Below are 26062 nucleotides of genomic sequence, written 5' to 3' on the forward strand. Positions count from 1 at the left end.
CTTGTGATAACTTTTTGTTGCCACTCAATGGAAAAATAAAATATCATTACTTTGATGGAATTCCATCGTTATTCAACATGAAAATATATTTACTTACTCACATTTCATAAAATTTTCTCAGATATTTTTCAATGAAAATCATATTTTTTATCGAATTTATTCCCACATGTGATTGATCAGGTATTGGAATGGGACCACCATCACTGATATTCTTACTAGAAATTTTCAAAGTGAAGCAAGTTGCGCGGGTAAATGCTTTTTGTAACGCTGGCTGTGTGTTGTTTATTAATTATTTAAAGCTATTTGTGTATTGTATGACTTTTGTCAAGTGAACTGCTGTGATTTAGTGAGTATTAGATTGAAATGTATGTTTTATCGATTAGATCCACAGAAAATATTTGTGGATTCTTAAAATTTTCGATGTTTAAATAGAGTAAAACCTCTCTTTGTGGACACCGGTGAAACAAAAACAATTCGTCTTTAAAAAAAGGGGGTGACCGTTGGAACAGCAACGTTATTGGTCATCGCCTGGCGATTTTTAGCGCCAAACACGTCCGACGGCCCGATGAAAGTTCGCCAAGACCGTCAGGAATAAATATCACCAGCTTAGAAAACATAACAATGATGAAAACTAACAAGCATATTAATAAGAATATCACTATCTAGACCAGTGATTCCCAACGTAAGTGTTAACGCCCCTTGGAGGCGATGGAATGTTCCAGGGGGGCGGTAGAAGCTACGAGTATAGCATAGGATTCTATGGGTTAGATTGCGTTGGGGGGCGCTGGAAGGAAAAATTTGTGAAGAAGGGGGTGATGGGACAAGAAAGGTTAGAAAACTATGATCTAGACCAAACATCAAAACAATAAGGTATCCGACTTGCGAATGACTTGCAAAGGGTTTCCGGGTTATTAGGGCATGGTCTAGGAGATTTTCTTCCTGGCGTTTTGCCCACATCTGTGGCAGGCATCATCTGAGGTTATTTGTATGTAAGTCTCCGTGGCAAGCAAGAAAGGCTTCGTACATCTATTGTCATTGTATGGGCGGAGATAGCGTGGGGGGCATTGCCCCCGAGTCAACTGATCTAATGTATATATGAAATGACATCATCATCGTGCCCCCCCCCCCTATACTTCCAAGTCAATCTCCGCCTATGTGTCATTGACTTTTTCTCTACATGCACCTCCGAGACCCGATTAGCCGCAGAAGAACCACACCGGTCAGCCAGTGTGGATGTATTGTGCGCTGATTGGCTGTCGAGGTCATTAAGGTATCCATTCTTTTTAATTAACAATGGTCCATCTGATTAGGGCATAAAAGTCTGAGTTCAGTCAGTAAAATAAATATCGAAGGTACGACCTGATAGAGCGATATCCAAACCACATACTCGCTGCATATGTATACTGTACGCACAGAAGGAAAGTGGGAAGGAAAGAAAAAACGTTTTTTTTAAATCATTCAAATGACCGCGGGAAAAGGGTGACATCATTTGTAAGAAAAGAGAAAGAGCTGAGAGGTGGCTCTTAGAAAGCCAAAGAGGAAACAGTAACTAGCGCCATTTGGATAAGGAACAGATAGGGCAACCCAGTGCCATTATTTCGGCTTTGGCTACTTATCGTCGGAAAAGAGTCTCCAAGGGAAGTGGTGACCAATATCGAAGCTGTTCTTGATGTTAATCAGGGGTTTGAAATGCAATCTAAGATTCCGTAAGCAGGGTTATGCCAAATTTTGTGATTTCAGTTTTCATGGTTTTGCACCTTGTCGACATAGATTTTTTTGCTTGCATAATATCACCATCGTGAAAATTAAAAATGCTGACAAAAATATAATTGCCAAAAAAAGGTTGTCTTTTTTGCACGCTATTACATTGCGAGGAAAAAAATTCTGGAACCATAAGAGAACCCATTGGTCATAGGATTTGCACTAACCTATTATGTTTGGATTTTGTGTTCCTATTTTAGCAAACCCAATGCCTACAGAATGTCTTGGCACAGTCACTGTTCTGAACCATGCTAAGGGCACATTTTGGACCAAAAAGACTATAGTTTATTTCGCTGGTATCACACCTACTTCTATCAAAAACGAAAGCGCCTAACTGAAGAATGTCATGGAAACGTTCAAAAACTCACAAGCAAAAAATGCATGATGATGATGATGAACAAAGCTTCAGCCTATGCTCACTAAATTTCAATGATAACAAACACGATGAGACCTAAGATGCTCATGATAACAGTGATGCTGGCGACAATAAGAAATGAAAATGATGGTAAAATAGATAAGGATAGCATGTTGAATGGAAGTGAGTTATTGTCGCTAATCAAAAATTTTGAAAGAGCCAAAGCAGCAAGGTAATCAGTTGGCAGCAAATAATAATCACCAAATTTGGTGTGACCCTGCTTATAGAATCATGGCCAAAATGCATGCATCTATTATAAGGGGAAATTATTGTTTATCCATAAAAGTGGTAAAACAACCAACAAAGTGGAAAAAACCAATATATTTTTGTAGGCTGGAATATATGTACCTTCGTAGAAGTCTAAATCAGTCATGTTTTCAGTCACATTATGGAAAACTACTGCTTTCTGAAATTTGGATCTATGGCTTTCTTGCCAGCAGTGAGCAGCAATGGTAAACGACAATGAATCAACAATCAACAACTCCCAATCACAACGCCATAGCTAAAGTTCATTGCGAGCAGGAATTGTAAGAAAATTCAAATAGACCAATCAGATAGCTCCATTTCACAAGCAGCCAATCAGGATGGTAGATAAGACCTGCCTGCAGGCTCTCAGCTTCATTTTGATCACAGCGTTTGATGTGAGCAGACGTATATTTTTCGTTCTGCTGAGCAGCAGAGAATTAAGGTTTGGTATTCAGTCCAAGCGGGACCCTCGGTAAGCAAGAAAGTTTATCCTCTGAGAACAACGCCCATAGCATGTCAAAATGCATAAGATGTTTTCGTAACTTCCTGTATTTGCCTTTTTCGTTGGTGAATTTTTTTTAGTGTTATTAGGCAAAGTATATTTATTCTTCCATAAAAGAAGTCTAATCCAAAATTAAGTATTCTGTCAACGTACTCCCAGGAGTAACTGAACTCAGTGAAGCTACACTGAAATTCTCAAAAGCTCCTCTAATAGCTGTTCTCTCAAATAGTGTTATAAGCAAGAAACAAGTTAGTGAAACTGTTTGACAACAAATGACTGCAGTTGTTTTATTTTGAATTAAGTTCAAAAAGTCGGGGGACAGCAAGTTGCCAAAAAATAAAATTATTTTCAAATGAAGGTCACTAAAAAAAATTCTTCTCAATAGATCACGCTCCAATAAAGCTTGCGAACCCACTACTATAAATCATCAGAATCAGGACACTTGCCATTCAGTGTCCAGATGGTCGAGATGTTGTTCTCAAGTTATTTGTTTTCCCTTTAGCTGCAGCAATTGATTAGTTCGATTTTATGGGCAGTAATCACAGACTATAACTTCTTTATTTTATGGAAACCCCCCCCACCCCAATAATATGAACAAACTGATCACACACACACATACAGAATGATTGATAGACATGGACCCCATTGAGCATGTATGGGAGGGGCATACTGGAAAAAATGCTTGTAGAGGCCTACATTAATCAATTAATCATCACTGTTATGGATTGTCCAAATGCTGTAAACTGCTTTTATTTAGAGATGAAGCAAATTCCCTCAAACCCCCCTCCCCCAAGTTGCTATACTTATCAAGTGCGTGTCTCAAGGTTTGTGCATGTCTCAGCATTGCCGTCTTTCAGAGGAAATGATTGACCATATCAAAAACGTTTTTCTGTTAATGTTACAATAAAATTATCAATTATATTTCTTTTCTGTTATTTGGTATGTATAGGAATGAACATTTAAAGTTTTCCCCACGAAAATTACTAAACTTTGATTAATGGCTATGCAAGCCATCTTCCTCTTTCTGCATACCTTATGATGTCCGTGGTTTTGGCAATGAAAATGTTCTTAAAACCACAGTTTTCATTAAATAAAATACTCTATCCCCTAATTTTTTCAGCAGGGTATTTTTTAAGATTTTGCAATATGAACCCCAGGAAGCAAGTAATTTTGGATCCATATTTAACAAAAATTTTTGTTAGTCTAGTTTGTTAGAACAAGATCTGACTCTATTTCAACATATAGGAGCTGGGTGTATGAGAGAGAAAAAATTGTCCACTTGATAATTGTATTTTAAAATTAGTGTTGAACACAAAATACAAAAGTAAGATCTGGAGTAAAAAAGGTAAAAATCTGTTTTGAATCGGTTTTTTTTTTCCCTTAGAATGCTAAACTTTATGATATATGGAAGTGAAATGTTTTACAGCCAAACCCTGATTTAACAAATAGGAAAAACAATTTTATTCGTTAAATTGGTGTCAAATAGATCAAGAGCGTAAGCACACTCGAAACTGCAAATTATAAAAGCTACTTACTTTTGAAAGAAAGTAAATGTAAAGAATTCTGTAAAAAAAAACTTGAATAAAGTCAGAATGTGCATGAAAAAACTGAGATAGAAATTTGTTTGATATGTCACAAATTTTTGTCAAAATCTAAACATGCAGGCAATGTTTTATGGTATTGGAAGACACTGATTGCTGAGACCTTTCCCACGTACACTCTGAATAGCTTTATTATATCCTTTACTCAAAAAGGAGCAGATTCCTGCAGGACTGGACAAATCACAGGTGCCAGGTCACCATCACGACTAAAAAAATTTTATTGGCACCCAAAATTTTCTTTGTGTAGTTACTAAATTGCAAGTTGATAGCAACACAAAATGTTTGGAATTTGTAACATTATATCTGCCACCATAAAAGAGGGTCACTATGCACTGAAAAGTCAAAAGAAATACTATTTTTACCTTTTTCTTCGGGTAAAAATATTTTTGACGCATAAAAAAATTTTTCTGGTGCCTAGATCTTTTTCTGATTTATCCAGCCTTGGATTCTTATACCCCCTTTTTTTTGTTTGTTGCTAAATGACGACTGAAAGTTAATGTCTTTGAAGTCAAATTTGATTATGGTTTTGAGTGATGAGAAATAAGAAAAAAAAATTGCATAGTAAAAAAAAATATTTGTTACATCGAGGCTTTTTTATTTATTAAATAGGAGTTTTACCAATATTTTCTCCTGAATTTCAGAAAAAAATTTATTAAATTGGGGTCAGACTTTTTTTTTTTTAAATATGCATCATGTATATATTATCAGGCCTGTCATATCTTGATTTTCAGCTATCATTTGAAAAATCAGCTAAATTTCATTTACCTTGATTGAGCATGAGTAGTCAAACAAAATTATAGACTAAGAAACTAAAATGTCTTTGTAACACCATGATATCTTTGTGCTTTTTAATAAACATGAATTATTTTTAACAGAATTTATTTAAAAAGTCTGTTAGATATTTATCTGTACAATATGTTTTAAGATGCATTCATGTTTAATCATTGTATTTTATTTTTAACCACAGATTTAGTAAGATGCTATTAAGTTCAGGTATCAGGAGGAAACGAGCCAGATTAACAGGAGAGCGTAATTTTGATTTCTATCCACATGGTCTTCAACTATACAAATATGCACCTGAGGGAGTGATCAGCTTGGAGGGGTTTGAGAAGCTAGCTTTGGAACGTTTGCTAGGTATTAAAAGAAACCAAGACATTACTGCTGTAAAATCTTTGATCGAATGAATGTGTTATGATGTAATGTCATAAAAAAGTCACTCAGAAAAATAATTCACACATTCTAACACTTCATTAAAGTAAAGTAAATTGAATTCAACATGTAAATCATAGGGATGGGGGTTGGTTTCCTTCTGAAGGATTAAAAAAGTTGAACCTAACAGCAAAGGAACTTTTTTTAATGAATTAATAATTCAAACTTTTGAATAAATTCCATGAATTTAGCCAATATTAATGAATTGAATTGATACCCTTTTACTTCAGTACTTCTGATGAATTCTAGTGAGTATGGATATTTTCTTTAATAAAAAGCCTATTATGATAGGCTAATAACTCTTTATTAAAACAGTTGAGATTTGACAAACAGCATTTTTTGCCTCCTTATAAAAACTTTTGTTGCGAAGTCAGAGAATTTTGCATATTTCTCTCAAATATAAAATTTCTAGTGTTACTGGAAGCGCTTTTTTTGATTAAATCTGTCATGGCATTGTTAATGTATTACCAAACGTTGTTTATCAGTGAGATCTGGTGAGTTGTATCAGTATTTGACTTGGCTACGTCATAAAATTTGTTGTATTTCTTTGTCAAAGGATTTGACTATGTTATATCTTCAATTTGCAAGCCCATTTCCAGGATTGTAATTAAATTCCAAGCTGAATTTTGCAAGCTGGAATTCCTAAAATTCCAACTTTTAAAAATTGTATGAATAAATATAACAAAGTTGTATAAAGCAAGGGATACCTGTAGTTTTAATGATTTAATTACTAAAAAAGGCAAAACTATTTATTGCAAAATTATGATAAAAAAACAACATTCCTGAAACAAAATTATAATTATAAAATGTTTTTTTTTTGTTTTTTTTTGGACTCCTTCAGAAATAATTTAGTCTCGATTTCTTTTAAAAATTGTGGAGATTACACACCTACTATCCTCTAATGTCCCATCAGTTAAAAAACCCCAATCTAAATGATACCTTATGATAATATTTCACAATTTGAGATCAATAAATCTATTTTAAATATACTATAGTTTCAAAGAAACAATATCTATTGGTGGATAAACAATCATTAAATACTACATCTTAACTGTGCATGTACCTCATACACATTCCTCTACGGAATTTCTAATGAAATGATACATGCCGGAATGTGTGTACTTGTTGTGAACCTTATATGAAGTTTGTTTCTGTGTAATGCTTGTTATATATGTGTAGTACTGCTATCCGCCATCAGTTTTTCTATGAGTGAAGCGTAATAATTGAATAATTGAACGTTGTAGGCCTGGTGCTCTCTGCAGTGAGACTTTTTAAAAAATCATTAAATACACTGGCACATGACTGAGTTGACATGATTTTGCCACTACATTGTATTACTGATTCTGAATCAGCAAAATAGAAACAGCCCTGGATCATAACACTCAATCCCTTTTCAGGCTTTCATTGTTGGAAAAAAGGTAGACTACACTGTACAATATATACTGTAACGTTTTTTGGAAATACCATTTATGCCGGTCATTTTCCTTTTCTTTCTTTTTTTTCTGCTCATTCATGTTTTCTGAATTTATTTTCTAACATTGAAAAACCTCCTGTACATTTTTTGTCATAGAATTTGGCGTGAAGAGGCTCATATTTTTTATCTTTGGTTGCTCAATTTGTTTTATTACTCTATTTCTCAGCTTATCTACTATGACCCAGATTCAAGGGCATAGCGGGGCCCCCGAAATGTGAGAAAATAACCGAAAAAAGGGAAAAAGATGGCCAAATCTAATTGTTCTATCACTTCCCCCCCCCCCCCCTCCAAACGAAATTTCCAGCTATGGGCTTGCCCTGATTCCTCTGTGGTGTCAATGACAATTTTTTCTTTTAACAAACACAATCTTTAAGAAATTGACTGAACATCATTATACAATATTTAACACTAGAAAGACGGATCGCGAGAGTATACCTAGAAAGACGGGATGGGGACAAAATGACCCCCCATAGTTTTTTGCAATTTTCGGATACCTTAATGTTTCAAATCACGGTATATCATTTTTAAAACATAAATAGAGTTATAACACAAAAAACAAAAGTCTGGCCTGTTAATATATTTTGATTTTATCTAGCACTCAAAGCATTCTGTACAAATCACCTCTCTCGATGCACATTTGCTGCACACTGGTTTTTTGCATTGCGTACAAGATTGAAGTGTTTTATTGAGTGTGCAGTTCCTTCTCACTGGGCATTTCTGTCATTTTTTGTCTCCATCAATAGGTGTTTTGCATCTTATCATATTTTGAATTGTAGTTTTCAAGTTGAAATACTCAGTACAGAGTTCTTCACATAACTGTAATATGTAAGTTCTCTGAGTGATTTTTTTCTTGTGACTTGTTTGTACAAAATTCAAGCATTTATCGCTGGCATATCCAAAATGTTAGAAAATACATGCATTGTCCACAGACGACTTCCAGTCTTGGTCGTGTATAATCGTAGCATTTGATCCACGATGTCGACTCCATATTTAGTTTCAGTATTATAGGCAACTGTTTCTGGGGTCTTTTTTTCGACAAGGTATCATTTCTCACGATTTTACGTTTCTTATTTCTCAATGGCGTTCTATTTTGTATCAATTGGATGCAGCATTGGAGAAATAATTTTATTTAGATTTAAATCTTCGTCATCAGAACCGCTACTTGCTTCTCCACAGTTCGGCATAGGGTAGATCTCATGCTCTACTGCACTTTCATCATCACTGCTTCTAGAGTTTCTCTCATCTAATCTTTGCAACTCCTGGAGTAGTTCTTCAGTAAATATGTTTTCTCACCATTTTTAAACTGTTTGAAATGATCACGTGCACACAAATTTTCTACGTCCCAGGACAAAATATTTATCAGATACTATGGAAAGAATGCTTGACAAAAACCAAAAATTACACACCTGTGACAGACACTTGCAGATAAGAATGGGAGGAAAAGAAAGGTCACACGGAAGGTCAAATGCAAAAAAAGAATTTCAGAAGGATTATAACCTACTTAAAAATATCTATTGTGACGATGACATCAGTATTTACCGCATAATGTGCTAGGATATAAGGAAGGGTCAAAATGACCCCCTTCCATCTTTCTAGGTATTATTCGCTCGTATCTTCGTTGTTAAAAAAGATAACGAAAAAAACTTTCGCATACAATAAGAACATGCTAATTCAGGAAAAGCCAGGTGGTTTGGTGTATTCTTAGCAAAAATATGCAAGCTTAAACAGTGTGCAGGGTCATAATGACCCCCGTCCGTCTTTCTAGTGTTAAATTTTATCTGAGCTATTCAGAAACGTTTTTGAGCATTTTGTCATTTATTTTGCAAATAGCCTACCATCTTGCAAAAAAAATAGTAATTACATAAATGTTTAATTTTTCCTTCCTGGAAAGGTGATGCCCTTACACTGATGCAGCTCATACACTAAAAAAACATTTTTTTTTATGCTGTAGTGCTTTCGACTATGCAAAAAATTCGCCAAGAAATACAGTGTATTTTTATTTCAATTTTCTAATTTTTTTCCAGCTCTTCGTATAATAGAAAAAGCTGGCGTCAAACATATGAAGCATTCTGATGATTATAAACAAGCCATAGTATCTGACCTGAAAAAGCAGAACTTGCCATTCTTTTTCAAGTTGGTAAGTTTTAACTACCATATTTATTTGAATCAAACATGTACCTTATTCAAATTTCTCCAATGCAAAAATACATTTTCTTTCTTTTTTTTATTTTTGTGTATTTCCACCAGTTCTAATGCACACCTGTATAAACAGGTTCACTTTTTGGATGGGAAAATGTGCTTTTGTTTCAAGTAAATATATATAATATTTTTTTTCCATTGGCAACACATAATTATGTAAATGTCTTCTATAAATAAAATAAAAATTTTGATACCTGAATGAGACAACATCTGTTATAATAACGAGTAAACTTGTTATTTTTCATTGTTTGTTAAAATTATTCTTATGATTAAAGTGATGTTAATTCTAAAATATTTGCATGATCAGTTAAACTTGTTTTCTCACCATAATTATTTTTTTAATAGAATGTCAGTGCAGAAAATGTCACAGATCAAATCTATGATGAAAGGAAGCGAGATCACATATCCCATTTCATCCTGAGGCTAGCTTATTGTAAAAAGTAATAATCTTTTACATACATTTTTTTAAAATCTTTTTTTCATTTTCATTCATGAAAAAAGTATACAAAACTTTAAATGTATTTCCTCGTTTCAAGTCAACATTGGTGTTGTATGGGAATTCTCATAAAAAGAAAATCAAGGTTTCAGTTCCCCCTTTTTTTTTTAAGCAAGAGCTTATCTTTTTGTGTATAGGTTATTGTTTTTTATAAATACTTAAAAATACACATTAAGTTTTTGATAAAGTTACTCAATATATTCAAAATTTTGTGTATTCTAAAATTTCCTGTTTTACTGTCGACTTGTGTTTAAATTAATATTAAGTAACATCATGCAAAATTACCAGTTATGCATGTAATTACCTTATATTGCATATAATGTATCTTCCTATTTGCTCATGCTGAAGGATCGATCCTTGGTACCAAATAAATCAAGAATGCCTGCACTATGTAATATTGTGTTGCTGGTGACTATAACTTCCCTTGTAAATGAAAATGTCTGCCCGATCTAGACACAAAACAATATCGGGACAGTTGACTTAACTGGCATAAAATTTCTCTGATCAAGCCACACTTTGGTTTGGCCAGGAAGAGATTAACCAAATTTGTCATTACAGCACTTGTAAGAAACTAATAGTTTTTAATGCAATCAAATAATAAGCCAGAGATATGGTTTCAGAAATGGTTGTACTAGCTGAGATCTGATATTAAATAAGTTTAAGTAGCTTTATGTTCTCATTCCATTTTATGGCTTAGCGAAAGTCTCAATACTATCATAATATAATTTTTTCCTCTCATTCCAGTGATGTATTGCGCAATTGGTTTCTCACTCAAGAAGTGGACTTATTCAAACTTCGTTTCTCATCTGAAACTACTGAAAACCGAAAGAATTTCATGGACCTCAATGATTTAAAATATAAACCAGTGAGTCTGCACTAATTTATATTTTGTTTGAACAGTTCTCTGAGGATAGCAGGGTCCATGACTTTATGGGGCTTTTTCTCCATACTCCCTACACATCCGTCAGCCCAATACAACAGAATCCTATGATCCATCTCATGGAGGCAAACCACTAAGCCATGCTCAAGAACACTCAAATTGTGATAATCTGTCATTATAGGGGCAGAAATCGATCTAACAGCTTCCCTACATATCCATTGTTTTATATAGGCACTGCTGACTACATCAAGTTATATTGATTGCTTGAATTTCTCCCTTATTCGCATACCTTCATCTGTACCAGTATGACCGCATCATAGAAAATTTCCATGGTCTGCCTGCGGTCCCATTTGTGTATCAATTTTTTTCCTCCATTGTGGCCTAAATCAGAGCATGGCCCTACTTCACACTTACAGTACAGCTAGATTAGTTGAATAAAAAACAATTCAAATTCCCAAATGATTTATATACTTGAATACATGTTTACATGATGCATATATCAACAGTAAAATAGATGCCTGTTTTAATAAGCCACACCATATTGAATTAGATCTACCTAGTGGGACGTGTATGTTCTCACTGTGCCCCCAGTAGCTGATCTGTTTGGAAATCAGTGGTTTAACTTATTTGCTCTTATTATTTTTTAAAAAATGAATGTCATTAACAACTTGACGGATACTCATGCCTTTGATTTTTCTTAGTGGAATTGTGTTGAGTTTTAAAATGTTATTTTTCAGATAGAAAATTCCGAGAAGATTAACCATTTGCATCAGCTGTCTGCCTGTACATACAAAATTACAGCTTCAAAAGTTGAAACAATGAATTATTACAAGGTAAACAAACTGAACCCATTGAATTTAGTTTTGCTGCACAATTCTGGACTTTTTAAAAAATTTCTTTCTACCAACTATTGGGGAAAAAAACTCTTCAAAAGCTACTATTTTGAGCAGTAAAAAAAAAACTTTTTAATCACTAGAAGAATCAAATTTTAGTTTTTTTATCTTTTAGAATTTAATGTGACTTATTTTAATTTTAGGTGCCCTTTACAGAAGTCTTGGACCTTGTTAAACCTAGAAAAGTGTACCTGAAGAAAGGTTTTGCTTACATTAGTGAACCTGATCTTGTGTCTCTTGTTGTGTCGGTTTACAGATGTCATCTTTCGCAAGCTTTGGCGGTAATTTTCAGTAATTTAAAATAAAAACATCAAATTCATTCTAGCCATCATATGTATTTTTATTCTACATGAACATGTGCTATTATGTGTTAAATAATTTTTTTTCACATGACACTGCACTTACAAACTTCTGTAACTGAAATTTTTTACATTTCCAATCGATTTTAATATTCCATACAGTAAAACCTCTTTTGCGGACAATTTTATTATACAAGGGGGGAAAATATTATTTGGCCGTAAAAGGGGGGTAACCACATGTGAGGGGTGTCTGTTAAGAGTGGTTTTACTGTATCTTCTATAAATTGAAATTCCAGAATCATTTCAAGATACTAAAGTTTGACTAATTTTGAACCACTTTGACAATTTTTGCATGCTATGTAGGAATTCTCACATTCTGTAGCTTTTTAAAAAAATAGATAAAACTTGCCTAAAGAATCTTGAGAAAGAACTACTCCACACCTATATGGCTTTTAAAATGACATTTGTGATGTTAAACGTTTTTTTTTTTTTTTTTTTTAAATTTTATTTTAAATAATGTTTATCAGCTGATTTTTTTTAAACTTAGCTCTGTTTAGATTAATTTCCAATTCTTATTAAAGTAACTTTTGTTTTCTTTCATTTCCCAAAGATAACTTCTAGGGCATTACCTCAACTCCAAGAAGATAAAAGACTTTTGAACATACTGAATACAATCCATCAACGTTATGTGGTTGCTGATTTCAATAGAAGAAAAATGAATTTCACCGGTGATGTGCATCCAGAAATGCTTGATGAAGTAAATTTGATAGTTTTATTTGCTTTTTTTAAAGTGATTTTTTTAATGAGAGGTTTCTTCATCTCTCTTCAATTTATCATATTTCAACATGTATAAGGAACCCCTTTTTACCAAAAATTGGATCCCAAAAATAGGAGTTTTTCATACATGGATAATGTTAAATATACATCTTTTCAACTTTTTTCCAAATTTTAAACCCAAAAAATCAGGAGGCTCTTTATACATGTTAAAATATGTGCATATATGTTACAGCCAAAGTATGATCGGTTTGCGAAGTGGATAGGAAGTGGCCAGATACTTTGCAAATTGCCCAGATTTCAGGCATTGACTGTAACATAAACATTACGCTCGCTTTCACTTTATTAAACTAAATTTCTTGCAGTGAACTGTAAATCAATAGAAACAAGTCCATGTTATTGTATCATCGTTGTTTAATATGCATGGGTCCCTCACTTTACATGATTAATTAGTTCTGCAAAACAGTCCCGTAAGATGAAATCATGTAAATTAAGTTAAATTTAACGTGGGAAAAGATAGGCGGGTTGGTTTTTTCAGAAGGATTAAGAAAATTGAACCCAACAGAGCAAAAGGGGCCCTTTTTTAGATAAATTTCAATTATTCAAACTCATTAATAAATCGAGTGAATTTAGCCAGTATGAATGATTTAAATTAATACTACTTCTGTTTTTACTATACTTCTCATTTATAATACCTCTGCTACTTCCTTGATTGGCACTGTGGTGCATATCAATAAAATACCTACTTATTACTACTTCTCATTGATTCTAGTGAGTGTGGATGTTTTCTTTCCTGAAAAGCCTGTTATGATAGGCTGATAACTCAAAACAGTCAAGATTCAGCTGACAAGCAGCATTTTTTGCCTCCTTACTTTTATTGCAAAGCCAGACAATTTTGCATATTTCTTTCAAATATAAAAACTCTAGTTTTACTAAAACCACTTTTTTTGATTGAATTTCTCAAAGCATTGTCAATGTGTTACTAAACGTTGTTTATAAGTGAGATCTGGCGACTTGTATCAGACATCTCTCATATCTGTCTCCACTACATCATCAAGTCCAACGTATTTCGTCATCAAAGAGTTTAATTATGTTGTCTTAAATTTGCAAGCCCATTTCCAGGATTAAAGTTGAAATCCTAACCGAATTTTGAAGGTTGGAATTTCTAAAATCAACTTTTAAAAAGTTTTATTATAGCAAAATTGCATAAAGCAAGAGATGCCTTAATTCATTCTTATTTTTTCATGTACATGGTTAATTTTTAGAATAATTTGCATATGAGAACTTTTGTCAGTTTGAATTACAATAGAAGGTTTCATGAATGCTGTTTTTTAATTAACATGATAAATCTTTGACATTTTCATGTATCAGATTTGTCTTCAAGTTTTTTTTTATTTTTTTTTTCAGCTTTCAAAAACATCTTTTCCACTATGCATGCAAAGTTTGCATGAAACACTTCGTAAAACACATCATCTGAAATATTTTGGAAGACTTCAGTATGGGTTGTATCTGAAAGGAATTGGGTTGACGCTTGATGATTCTATGAGATTCTGGAGGGAAGAATTTACAAAAACCATGGATCTTGACAAGGTATTTTAGTTATCCGTGTGTATGCATTTATCTAGGACTATTTGCAAAACATTGAGTTCTCAAGGAAGTTTAAACTGTTTTAGGGTATTTTTGGATTGCTAATTTCAAAACTGGTGTTACTTTTGCTGGGTTGGCTCTAGTTTTTAAATAATGCATATGCTTCACTATTTCAATATAGTCTGTATTATTATTGAAATTTGATTTTCACTTTATCTCAAAAACTGAAGCCAATCTGACAAAATAGGAATCAGCATCCCAAAATCACTTTTAATAAATAATAAATAATTTAAGAAAAAAAATCAGTGTTAGTAATATTTGATATCAGGCTTATCACTTGGCATCTCTTAAAATTGATGGTAGATGGCAGCACTACACAGAAACGAACTTCACGTTCGGTTCACAACACGTAGACATACATTCCAGCATGTACCAATTCATTAGAAATTCTGTAGATGAATGTGTATGCATGTGCAATTAAGCAATAGTAGTGTTATTGATTGCAGTTAAAAAATTTAGATGAGATAATTGACTTGATCACTCCGATTAACATTCAATTAAATAATTTTCATAAAAAATTTGTAATTTAACTGCATTTGCTTAACAAAGACTAGATATCTTAGAGTTCAGTGGAAGTTTCAGAAGATAGAACCAAAATTTATTGCTACAACTGTGAGGCTATTAAGTAATTTCCCTGTTGTGGCCCTGTTGTATTTGTATGAGCAGTAGTTTTTGCATCAGCATACAAGCACATCAGCATATTGCATGCATCAGCTCTTATCATCACATGTACCATTTGGAAGGAGTTTCTATGTAGGAAAACGAGCAACAGTATAATCAGAAGTAGTTTCGAAATCTGTGACTAACATAAAAGAACTGATTATTTTTTAAAAAAATTACAAGATCCAAGTGAAGTATTCAGCATATTAAATATCTTTAAGCGGGCAGCCTTAATTTTCTTAATTATATTGATTCCTATATTTGTTTACATGGAAAATGAATAAAATATATTTTTATAGCATCAATTAACCTTATATTGGTATGAAAAACATTAAATTAATCTGTTAAACATTTTAGATTAACCAGTTGAAAATTTTATTCGTTTCCCAGTTCTATCAGATAATAGTAAGACAACCATAAGTATTCTTTATGGGCATTGTATAATATTTTATCATGTGTATATATTGATTATAATTTTTGTTAATTGCATTTTTAATTAGGTTGCTATATTTTTGAAATGTATGACATCCATATTTTTATGGGTATCTTTTTCTCAGCCACCTCATTGGGCATTTTGCCTGTTGTGGCGTTGTATTTGTATAGTGCCCGAGTGGCGTGGTGGTAAATGCTCGTCTACCACCATGAATGTTGATTTTATGATCCCGGGTTCAAACCCAAGAGAGGATATACATAAGATATTTTCCCTAATGAACTTGAGGCAACCATCAATAGACAGTGCCTTTGCTTCCAACCCATCTCATTAATGGCAGTAAATTGCAATATAACGATGTGGCCAGAGTTGGTGTTTGGTGATGTAGCCCTATCAAATACATATAGATATAAAATTCCACATGTACTTTATAGAAAGTATCAAAAGGTTATATTTATTTATTTATTTAAAAAATGTCCTTAGAATCACGTACATACTTAAATAATGTTTTAATGGACTTTATACACATCTTATGCTTTCTGTTAAAAAAAAGTTTTGTTATACACTAGAAGATTCTGAGCAGTAGTTTTCATGTAAAAGACTTACTTCATGTTAAAAAAAAAATTGTTTTTAACTACTTTTGATTTATTGTGTCAGAAATTTTATAACTTCAGTTTTATTTTCTGCACAGTTCGAAAGGCAATATGCATATGGAGTGAGATACAATTATGGCAAAGAAGGGAAGCGGACAAACTTCACTCCTTACAGTTGTATGAAGATCATAACATCAAATCAGCCTGGTCCTATGGATTGTCATGGTAGGTAAACCTCTTCTACTGAGTATTATTTTTAAACACTGCATACTGAAGTTTATTATGCAAAATTATGCACCATTCAGTAGATATACATAACATTACAAGGGTAATAAAAACCATTTAGGAAAGAATTTTTGGGGAAAATATATGTAAAATATAATGACACTGGAGTAGCATAATTATTATAGAAGTGTGTAAATATTATAATTTTGAGTATTTTTAATGCTAAAACATTGATATCTCATCAAAATGTATAGCTGCCAACCTTGGAGAATATAAATTGGAGGAGATTTTTTTCATGCAGATCTGAATTACTTACAGAAAATCTTCCCAGACAAACAGTGAATCTACTTAATACAACAATATTCTGCAGACATGAGAAAAATATCATTGTAGAAGGCCTATATCGAGAGGCATCATAATCTCACCGTGCCACAGTTTTTCATCAGTATCATCAAAAATGTATTCATGAGCTCTTACTTTGCCCAATATCGATCTATTAATTAATTATAATCTATATATATAAAATTGATTTTCTGTGTATGTGTATGTTCTCTATACAAATCTACAATTTCAGATCGATCGTCACCAAATTTTGCACATATACCGTCAAACCAAAAGATACCCAGGCCACATCGCCATATTCATATATATCATTCAAGTATTACGTCAGCATCAAGGAGGGGGGGTTTCGGATTTGATGACAAGGGGGAGGGGAGGTTTGAAGATTGCTTATGTCATCAACCACCCTTTTTGAAGATATGAAATATTCTAAGCTGCTGACGAAATTTTGATGACAAGGGGGGTGAGGGGGTCAAAAATTGCTAAAAATCTGCTTACGCAATACTTGAATGGCCCCTTATTTATATCCTCTCAATCATGAAAATTAATGTCTCCGTATTGTCTTTTAATTTATTCATTTCTACGTTTCTTTAAATCTAGATTTGTTTCTGTCATGAGTCGCGCAGGAAGTCCTCATATTGGTTACCTTAGACACAGTTTGTATGTCCCTCAAACAGGGGGATATCACGTGATCCAAAAAGCCTCATTGAAGAAACCCGGGCAGCGCCGGGTATTATAGCTAGTTAAGTATATTTCTGATGAGATACTGACTGAAAAACTGAAATAACTGTGGCACGGTGAGATTGTGATGTTTCTCGATATAACAATATAATCCTTCTACAATGATATTTTTCTCTATATATTTTCTATTCTGTCTATCTTTTAAATTTTTAATATTAGTAAAAATTATGTAGGTAGAATTTTTTCGGGGGGAGGGTGTTCATTTGTTTTGTTACTACTTTCATTTTTTAAAGTGTCCGGTAAAGGGAGTCAAAAAACCCACATACAACTACAGTAACAAACAGTCAGATAGTGCTGCCATTCTCAAATAATGAAGTCTTCTCTGCATGCGGGACAGACAATACCCAAAGAGAATTTTTGGTAATACCAAAAAGAAGGTTGTTCAAAGAGCTAACTAATACTAATCTGTGGGAGTAGTCAGAAGTATAAAGGGGGGGGGGGGTGCAGAAGGTGAAAAAAGTCTGATAACACACCACAACAAGCATTCGGGAGAAGAAAACAGAAAAAAAAACGAGTTCCATAGAGACTCGTTAAAGAAAAGAGCTAAAAAATATATATATGAAAAATATCGTTATAGAGGTAGTTATCGTAGTTGAGGATATCATTGTACCAAGAAGAGTTTAACCCAATTATCACAAACAACTGCAAATTACCATCCAGAAGTTGGTCAAATTTTATGTTATTAAACTCAAACCAAATGAGCAAAAAGCGGAACCTGTGGTCATGTACATTTACAAGTCATATTGCCAATTTGGCTGTCAAGTGACTAAATGGGCATTGGCTTTTTGGCAAATTTGATTTTCTTTCACTATACTTGAATGCTGGTTATCACCATGATCCTATGACTTCTGAGAACAAAGATTGCATAATTGTGAATTTGATGTAATTTTGAGATTGAAAAAAAAAAAAGTGGCAACACGTTTTCTCTAAAGGTAAAGATTTTTTGCAGTTATGGTGAAAATTCAGGAGATATAAAAGTGTTTGGAAGTATGGGAGAGCTGATATTCAGGAGTCTCCTAGAAAATCCTGGAGGGTTTGCAGCTGGGATAAAGGGTATTAATATTGTAGGGGGAAATTTTTGTAACAAGGGACTGAAATCAATATTCTTAAGTATTGTATTATTAAATGTGATACATGCATTTTATTTTTCAAAGGTTGTCCTTTCAAGCACAATGATAGCTCTCACCTAAGGCAGAAGCTTGAAAGGTTACGCATTGGCAACACTGCATCCACAGAGGTAAGAGTTTGATGAATTTGACTTTAACATAAATTTAAACAATATGGAATCATTCATATTGGTGTTACACATTTAACATGTGAAAATCATAAATCTCAAAATGTTTGGAGAACTTATAGCTTCAACTGAAATTTGATTATCAGTATTTTAATATGCAACCATCCTGAAAATATTTCAGAGAAGTGTTTGTATGAAATGTATTCTACATCAATTCTATGAAATCTCATATTTAACAAAATGTTGCAATAAAGAAAACAAAAATAAGTGATTTTTATGGAAATCATCAAAAAGGTAAATGAATAACTTATTTTTTATTTCCTGTAATTTTTCATTGCATCTCCCATTTATGGACTTTTGATTTTATGAACTAATTATCAGAACAGGTTTGTAGAAATGAATGTCGACTGTATATAGTTTTTATAAGTTTTCATTTTTACTCAGCAAACTTAAATCCTGTATGTTGGAAAGTTTTCTGGACAAAAGGCTGTCTGCTGTCATCGGTATGAATTTGTTTCCCCTACACCAACCATTGACATCATCAGGAGGTGTCTAAGTCATGTAACTGAGTACTCAATTAGAAAGGTTTTTTTTTGTATCCAGAAGTCCAAGGGGCTTTTCAACAACTGACCAACCACTGATCATAGCGTGTACTCATTTTTTTTAGCCTGTCAGGCTGCTTGTTCTGATTGTCAAAGTAAATATTATATTGATGTCCCATGAGTGGAATCTTTATTTAAAAAAAAAAAAAAAATGTGATTAGACAAGAAGTCCCGAGCAATCCGATTAGTTATCTCTCTTATTTTATTGATGGCCACAGAAACCTTCTCAGTTATTGGTTCCTGTTTATTTATTTACAGATTATTGACCTGGCATCAAAAGGACACTATCAGTTAGCTTGCACACGATACTTTGAAGTCACCCATAATGAAGTGACTGTTGATGAAGGCATTAACCATCCGAACCAGTATTTTGAACGTAGTCGGAAAATAATAAAAGGCGAAGCTCCAAAAACTGTCAAGAGTGAGTAAAATTCTGCATCTCTTGTGGCTGTTGTCACCGACAGAGTTTAACTGCAATCCCAAGTCAAAAGATTAGAGATCTCAAACGGATTGGTTAAATTCTGCATTTTAACCAATCATTGTCTATCACTAAACCTTTAACCTGTGATTGCAGTTAAACTCTGATGGTGAATACGGCCATAAGGAACATGTTCTGCATGCGAAAATTAAATATTTAAAATATAAAGAAGTATAAAATTATTTCTTCGTGAATATTTTCTCACGGAAACTGTTAGTACCAAAATAATATAAAATATTTTTAGTTTTAACTTCACACATTTATTAATTTAATGAATAAATGTATTTTATATTACTGTATTTACTCACGTATAAGATGAAGTTTTTATCACGTTTATATCCTATGTATTTTAAGTTATATAGGATCAATTTTCACTGCTTCGAAAACTTCTATTTCAAGCACATTCTATATGTCCAAACGAAGGATTTGTTGCCTTTTTTAGTGCACAGCGCTTAATGTGATCACATTGGGACTCGAAGTCACATTTCAAATGCACTCAACGGATTGGAGAACAATGCTTTATGGAGTGGGAATGGAAAAAAAAAAAAAAGAGTTTTAATGAAACTTTCGAAGTAAGAGTCCACGTAGATGTGTGTGAAAGATGATAGCATTAAGAAAATGTGGTTAATTGCCTCAATACATGCATTTTATGTTATCTGAGAATAAACAAAAAGAGGAGTTATATTAATACACTCATTGCCATAAAAATTTGCGCACCCAGAAGTCGTCGAAATGAAACGAAATTTTACACATGTAAGTACTATGTTGATATAAGTAAGTGATTAGAAAATCCAAGAAAAAGGATCATTTATTGCAGAAAAAAAGTACAGGTGAACAGAAGTTTTAGTACTCTGTTGGACCCCCTCTAGCGTGAATGCACAATGCGATACGAGCGGGCATTGAGGCATACAAGTTCCGTATGATGTCCTGAGACATCTCGTTCCACAGTTGCTGTAAATGCGCCTCTAGTTCGACCAACCTCGTAGGGTGTCCAACTTGCCGTCCCAAATGATCCCAGATATGCTCGATTGGTGACAAATCTGGGGATGGAGCAGGCCAGGGAAGGGTGGTAATGTGGCGGAGGCAGTCTTGTGACATCCTTGCTGTGTGTGGCCTAGCATTGTCTTGTTGAAAAATGGCTCCTGGGAGCCCTGCCATGAGTGGCAACACATGTGGCTGAAGGATGTTATGGACGTACCGCTGGGCTGTCATTGTGCCATGGATCAATATTAGGGGTGACTGTGTATCGTAAGCAATGGCACCCCATACCATGACACCAGCTGTGGGAGCGGTGTGTCGCTGTAAAGCGAAGGCAGGATTGAAGCGTTCACCACGGGGCCTCCACACACGAACACGATTGTCATCACTGCTCAAGTTTAATCTCGATTCGTTGCTGAAGACGACCTGGTTCCATTCCGTTGCAGTCCAATCCCGTCGTGCTCAACGCCACTCCAAACGGAGGCGTTGGTGGGTGGGTGTCATTGGCAGCACACGTAATGGGCGCCACGATACCAGATGTCCTTCAGCCAGGCGCCTTGCGATGGTTCGGGAAGACACAGGGGCCCGTAGTGAAGCTGCTGCCTGTGTCTGGATAGCGGCCAATGAGGCAGTTGGCTCTACGCGTGCGTTTCAGATGATGTGACGGTCTTCTCGACGACTGGTCTGTCGAGGGCGTCCTGAACCAGGTCGCCGTGTAAATGACGTCTCTTCTGCCCACTGGTCCCAACACCTCCTCACAGTAAAATCAGAACGGCCTAGTTGACGAGCTACTCGCCGAGCTGACCACCCAGCTTCCATCATCCCGATGATTCTTCTCCTATCGAACTCTGACAACTGCTCATATGGTCTTCGATGGCGGGGTAATGGCATGTCTACCTCAGCATTTCCTTTGCAAACGATTAAATACACTCCAGCAAGCTCTGCTTACCTGTTTTATACTCCAAGGAGAACAAAGTTCAACGCCCTCTAGTAGCATTACGCAATGCACAATCACGCTGCATTTCTAATCATTTGCATATCTGCCGACATGTACCTTCAGGCCAACTTTCGTTTCGATCCCACAATTATTTCTTGGTGCGCAAATTTTTATGGCAATGAGTGTAAATTAATAATAATTAGTCTCTATTATTTTGATCTCTAAAATCATGATTTGTCCTATATGCAAGTAAATTTGATTTTGATTCTTTACAGTTTCCGTGAGAAATCAATGATTTTTATACTTTGTTTGCAATCTTTAATTTTAACATTACAAGTTACAGAAAAATTTGCATCAATTTTATTTCATTCACGAAATTTTCAAGAAATTATTCTTCACACTATAGAAAAGTAAGCCAAATAAGTTTAGGAACCCCTGTCTTGAATCGTTATTATCTTCATCGTTGCTTAAAATTGTAAGTTATACATAAGACATCTTATAATTTAATCTGTCAAGTTGAAATTGCAGCTACATTCAAGTCAAATCTTCATTAACCATTTAGAAAATGTATATGTAATCTTTATGTTGGACAGAAAGGGCACTTATGTCCATTTTCATAAATATTGGGATTACGCTATTAATTTGCATTAATTACACTACACATAGGCATAGGACATTAAGTCCTTTATTTCAATAAATATAACAGATATTGACTTTATAAAACAGGCTGGCTATGTGGAAAGACATTCTTAAAAAACCTTAACTTTCCCGTAAAATCCCTATTATGTAATGTACCCTTTACCTCCATCATACAGTCTGACCCCGATTTAACAAATTCTGATTCCACAAATTCATTCAGAATCATTCCTGGATTTATTTATTTTTTTGAAATTCTGGTAAAAATATAAGTAAAAACCACTAAATGAATTTAAAGTCTCGATATAACAAGTATTTTTCAACTGCCTAAAAAAAGTTCTATTCCTCATTACCCAAAACCACAAACTGAAGATTTGACTTTTCAGGAATTGACCTCCAGCCTTTCTTAAGAGGCAGACAAAAAAAAGGGAGGAACAAGAATCTGTTCCTTTCTGAATGAAGGTGAAAATAAAAAGCCATTCTCAGAATGTGGTTTCAGCAATTGGTGTAACACCAATACCATAAAGCATTATGCTGTCCGCTTCTTTAGATTCCAGTAAAAAAAATTAAGTTACTTTTAAAGTTTATGCCCTGTCTTGACAAGTAAAGAATGGGGGGTCATTGAAGAGAAAACGTTTTTCGATTAGTGAAAAAAAATTACAATTTCGAAACAGAATTTGATAAAAATGTTGCATGTATCAAACTTCTATCAAGCAATTTTTTCATACATCGTGTTCTTCACTTTATGGGGTTTTTTTTTCAATTGTTGTCGGAAATAAGTTGTAACAACAACCCCCCCAAAGTAAGTAGCTTTTAAATTTTGCTGTTTCTAGTATGTTTATACTCCTGATCAATTTGACCCTAATTTAACGAATACAATTTTTTTCTTCCAATTTGTTAAATCTGGGTCAACTGTATGTGTAAGATTTAGGAGACATAAAAAGCAGAACCTTCTGGAGAAATTGAGATCTTGTTTAGATATTTGATAATTGATCAGTTTTGGAAGAGTTCCATGTGAATTTTTTGACCGGGATACACACATAATGGCTTACCCTATGAATAATGAAAGTGTCGTTCTTTTAGACTTCGTGTAACTTGAGTTATTTCATTCTGAAATTGTATTATCGTAAAGGATGTAACTACGGATTGGAAGCAGGGAATTATTACTGGCGCAGATCCACAGGATCAGTTGTGCTGTTTCAAGACTCAGGGAAAACAAGTCCTCTGGTCATTGAGTGTAAGAGGGTGGTCCTTTGTAAAAATTTGAGCTGTGTGGCCCTGACACGAAAAAAAAATAATAGTGTGGTTGCAGTCAAACTACTATGTTGTACTCGATGAACAGCCTCAAACAGGACCTAGATATTAGGAGAGGAGTTGGGCTTGGATACATGGCTGGAAGACAAGATCATACTCTTGAAAAAACTATACTAGCACGGGAGGGATATGCCAAAGAAGTATTCAGGGAGATAGTGAACACACATGATCATGTAACTTGAGTGATACAACTCGAACCGTCTTGAGAGAAATAGCTGAGTTTTCTTTTTACCCTAGAATTTGTCTTTCCTTTTACTTCTATTATCAATTTTACATCACTTTTTTCAGGCTCTCAAAGGGGTGACAGTATAAAGAAATTTCAGTGTATTAGACAATGATCTGTAGGGCAGGTTACGAGTTCTGTGAATTTTATATGTATATTATTACAGTAACAGACCTGCCAACTTTCTGGATTTAGCCAGGTGATGTCGGATTTCACCATGTTTATGGGGCTTCTGAACTCATATAGCCGGGTTTCAATTATTACATTCAACTTTAATAAAAACTGACGAAAAGAAATATTGAATTCGCTATTTTCCTCTGTAACTATTTCTTTTTTAATTCTTAACAAGTTAAAAATTGCAGGTAGGGGGAATTGGGGGGCTTCTATAAACATCTGTTAATTAGAATGATTTCACGGAAAAAAACTAACATAACGATGTCCAGTAAATATAGAAATTTAAGGAATCTTCATTGAAAAAAAAAAAAAGAGCATTTCTTTAGAATAGTTCGACAGCAAATGATGAAAAATATTGGAATGTCCCGAAAAATATAGGTAATGTGATCACCTTATGTTCTTATTATGGCCATAAAGTAATTTGTATGCAAAGTACGTTTGCCAGATTTTTTTGTAAAGAAGTTTAGGATTTTTACTTTCTGAAGGTTGGCGGGTCTGCAGTGTTATGCTTGACCACAGATCACGTAGCCAAAGAAAATGGCAACGCTAAAAGGAATAGAAAAATGGGATAAAACCATTTGAGTATGCAAATTAGCTTAGTAACTCTACATCAGCCCATTTGCTTTGTGAATAAAATGGGCTGATATGGTTGTAGCCTAAGCCCAGTTTTTTTCCCCCCCCCCCCCTTCCCTTTTTCCTTCAAATGGCCGTGGTGGTTGAGACATGCAGCCGAGTTCATACAATGTTGATTTTCCAGATTACCAAGTCATCATGGTGGTCTATCGAACATTTTTTTTTAAAGGAAAAAAAATTAACATATCTAGAGGAAAAGAAAAAAAAATGTTGGCATTAACTACAACCATCTCGGTCATAAAGTTAATGGATAGTTATGTATGGGTGCTAATTTGCATACTCCAATTGGTTTGATCATATTTTCTTCTCTCCTTTTCATTTCATTGTTACTATTTTTTTTTTGGGCTAAGCAATCCAAAGTCTAGCATAACAGCAGTAACCCCCACATTTTATTGTGATGTTTGTAGACAATGAAAAGCCACGATATATTTCCATCAGTGATTGAAAAGTTTAAAAAAAAAATAGCAAAAAACTCCACAGGTAATAAAATTAATATGTTTGACCTTTTTTTTTCTTTTTTGCCATGAAGGTCAAAACATTGTTACGAAAAAGTCAGTATTGTATGAAAGCAGTAGTCAAGCTTCATCTATGACTGTTGCAGACAGTGAGGTTGCTGATATTGACATGGAGGACATTGAAGATTTATTGAAAGGGATCTGACGGACTGAAAAATTAATTTTATTTCATCTTAGAGTGCAGAGCATTACATGCATTACTCTGATTTGGCTTGCGCAAATAAAATTGTTGTGCCAAAAAGCTGCTCTTCTGTTCGTTGGCAACTTAATTTGAGGTACATTTTTTTGCTTATAACTAATTTTTAAACCCTTTCCACACAGGCATTTAGCGACAATTCAAACAATGTATAGCTGAACTACCAGTGTCTTTCTTAACATTTAGGAAATCAAAGAAGTGGATGTTTTCTATTCATACTATCCGATTTTGTTACAGTATTTCTTCCATCTCTGGCTGAAACATCTTGCCCTTGTACTGGAAGAGGTTAAATGAACTAATGTGCTTAAATACTAAAATTTGTCGTAATTTTTTTTTATAGAATCCACACTTTGATCCTTTGTGATTTTTAGTCAGTTATGCACTTAAAGTGCAACAAGGGCCTCATACAAATGATATCTGGTCAAATTTTTGGCAGCAGGTATTTTTAGCCAGGTAGAAGGGTCCCGATAAAAAAATCACTTTGCCCGAGGGGGGTCTCTGATTCAGTTAAGACAGCCATGTTTTATTTCCTTCCATCTGTGTTTTTCTATTTTAGCAAAAATTAGCAGCTATGATGATATCTGAAGTGAGCACAGTGGCTAAGTCTCCCGAATTTTTCGGGAATCTCCCGAATTTTATCTTCATCGCTCGATCTCCCGAAAAGTTCTTAAATCTCCCGAATTTTTACGAAAATCACAAAAATCCCTAATTGTCCCTAAAAATTCCCTACTTCATTAAAAAATCCCCGCTTATGAAAA

The 26062-nt window shown here is 34.1% G+C and overlaps 1 protein-coding gene across 3 annotated transcripts; it reads left to right on the forward strand.

Annotated features, from left to right (window-relative positions):
• The first annotated feature begins 196 nt into the window (after nt 1–196).
• On the forward strand, nt 197–25353 carry Prim2 (DNA primase subunit 2). Of its 3 annotated transcripts, none has more exons than XM_089243296.1 (13): nt 197–248; nt 5493–5659; nt 9233–9345; nt 9753–9847; nt 10648–10768; nt 11521–11616; nt 11820–11957; nt 12586–12732; nt 14157–14339; nt 16178–16304; nt 18539–18621; nt 19479–19641; nt 25123–25353. In XM_089243296.1, the coding sequence occupies exons 2-13, from the start codon at nt 5503–5505 to the stop codon at nt 25251–25253; spliced, it is 1554 nt and encodes a 517-aa protein (XP_089099422.1). In that variant the 5' UTR covers nt 197–248; nt 5493–5502; the 3' UTR covers nt 25254–25353. The 3 variants fall into 3 exon arrangements, with proteins under 3 accessions (XP_089099422.1, XP_089099421.1, XP_089099423.1); XM_089243295.1 differs by having other exon boundaries at nt 229–346; nt 25123–25352; XM_089243297.1 differs by lacking the exon at nt 5493–5659 and having other exon boundaries at nt 238–346; nt 25123–25352.
• Nucleotides 25354–26062: the final 709 nt, after the last annotated feature.

The sequence above is a fragment of the Pholcus phalangioides genome, unplaced genomic scaffold (genome assembly GCF_987345545.1).
Source record: "Pholcus phalangioides strain wild (caught in Gottingen) unplaced genomic scaffold, Ppha-v1.0 ptg000015l_1, whole genome shotgun sequence".
NCBI classification, from domain to species: domain Eukaryota; kingdom Metazoa; phylum Arthropoda; class Arachnida; order Araneae; family Pholcidae; genus Pholcus; species Pholcus phalangioides.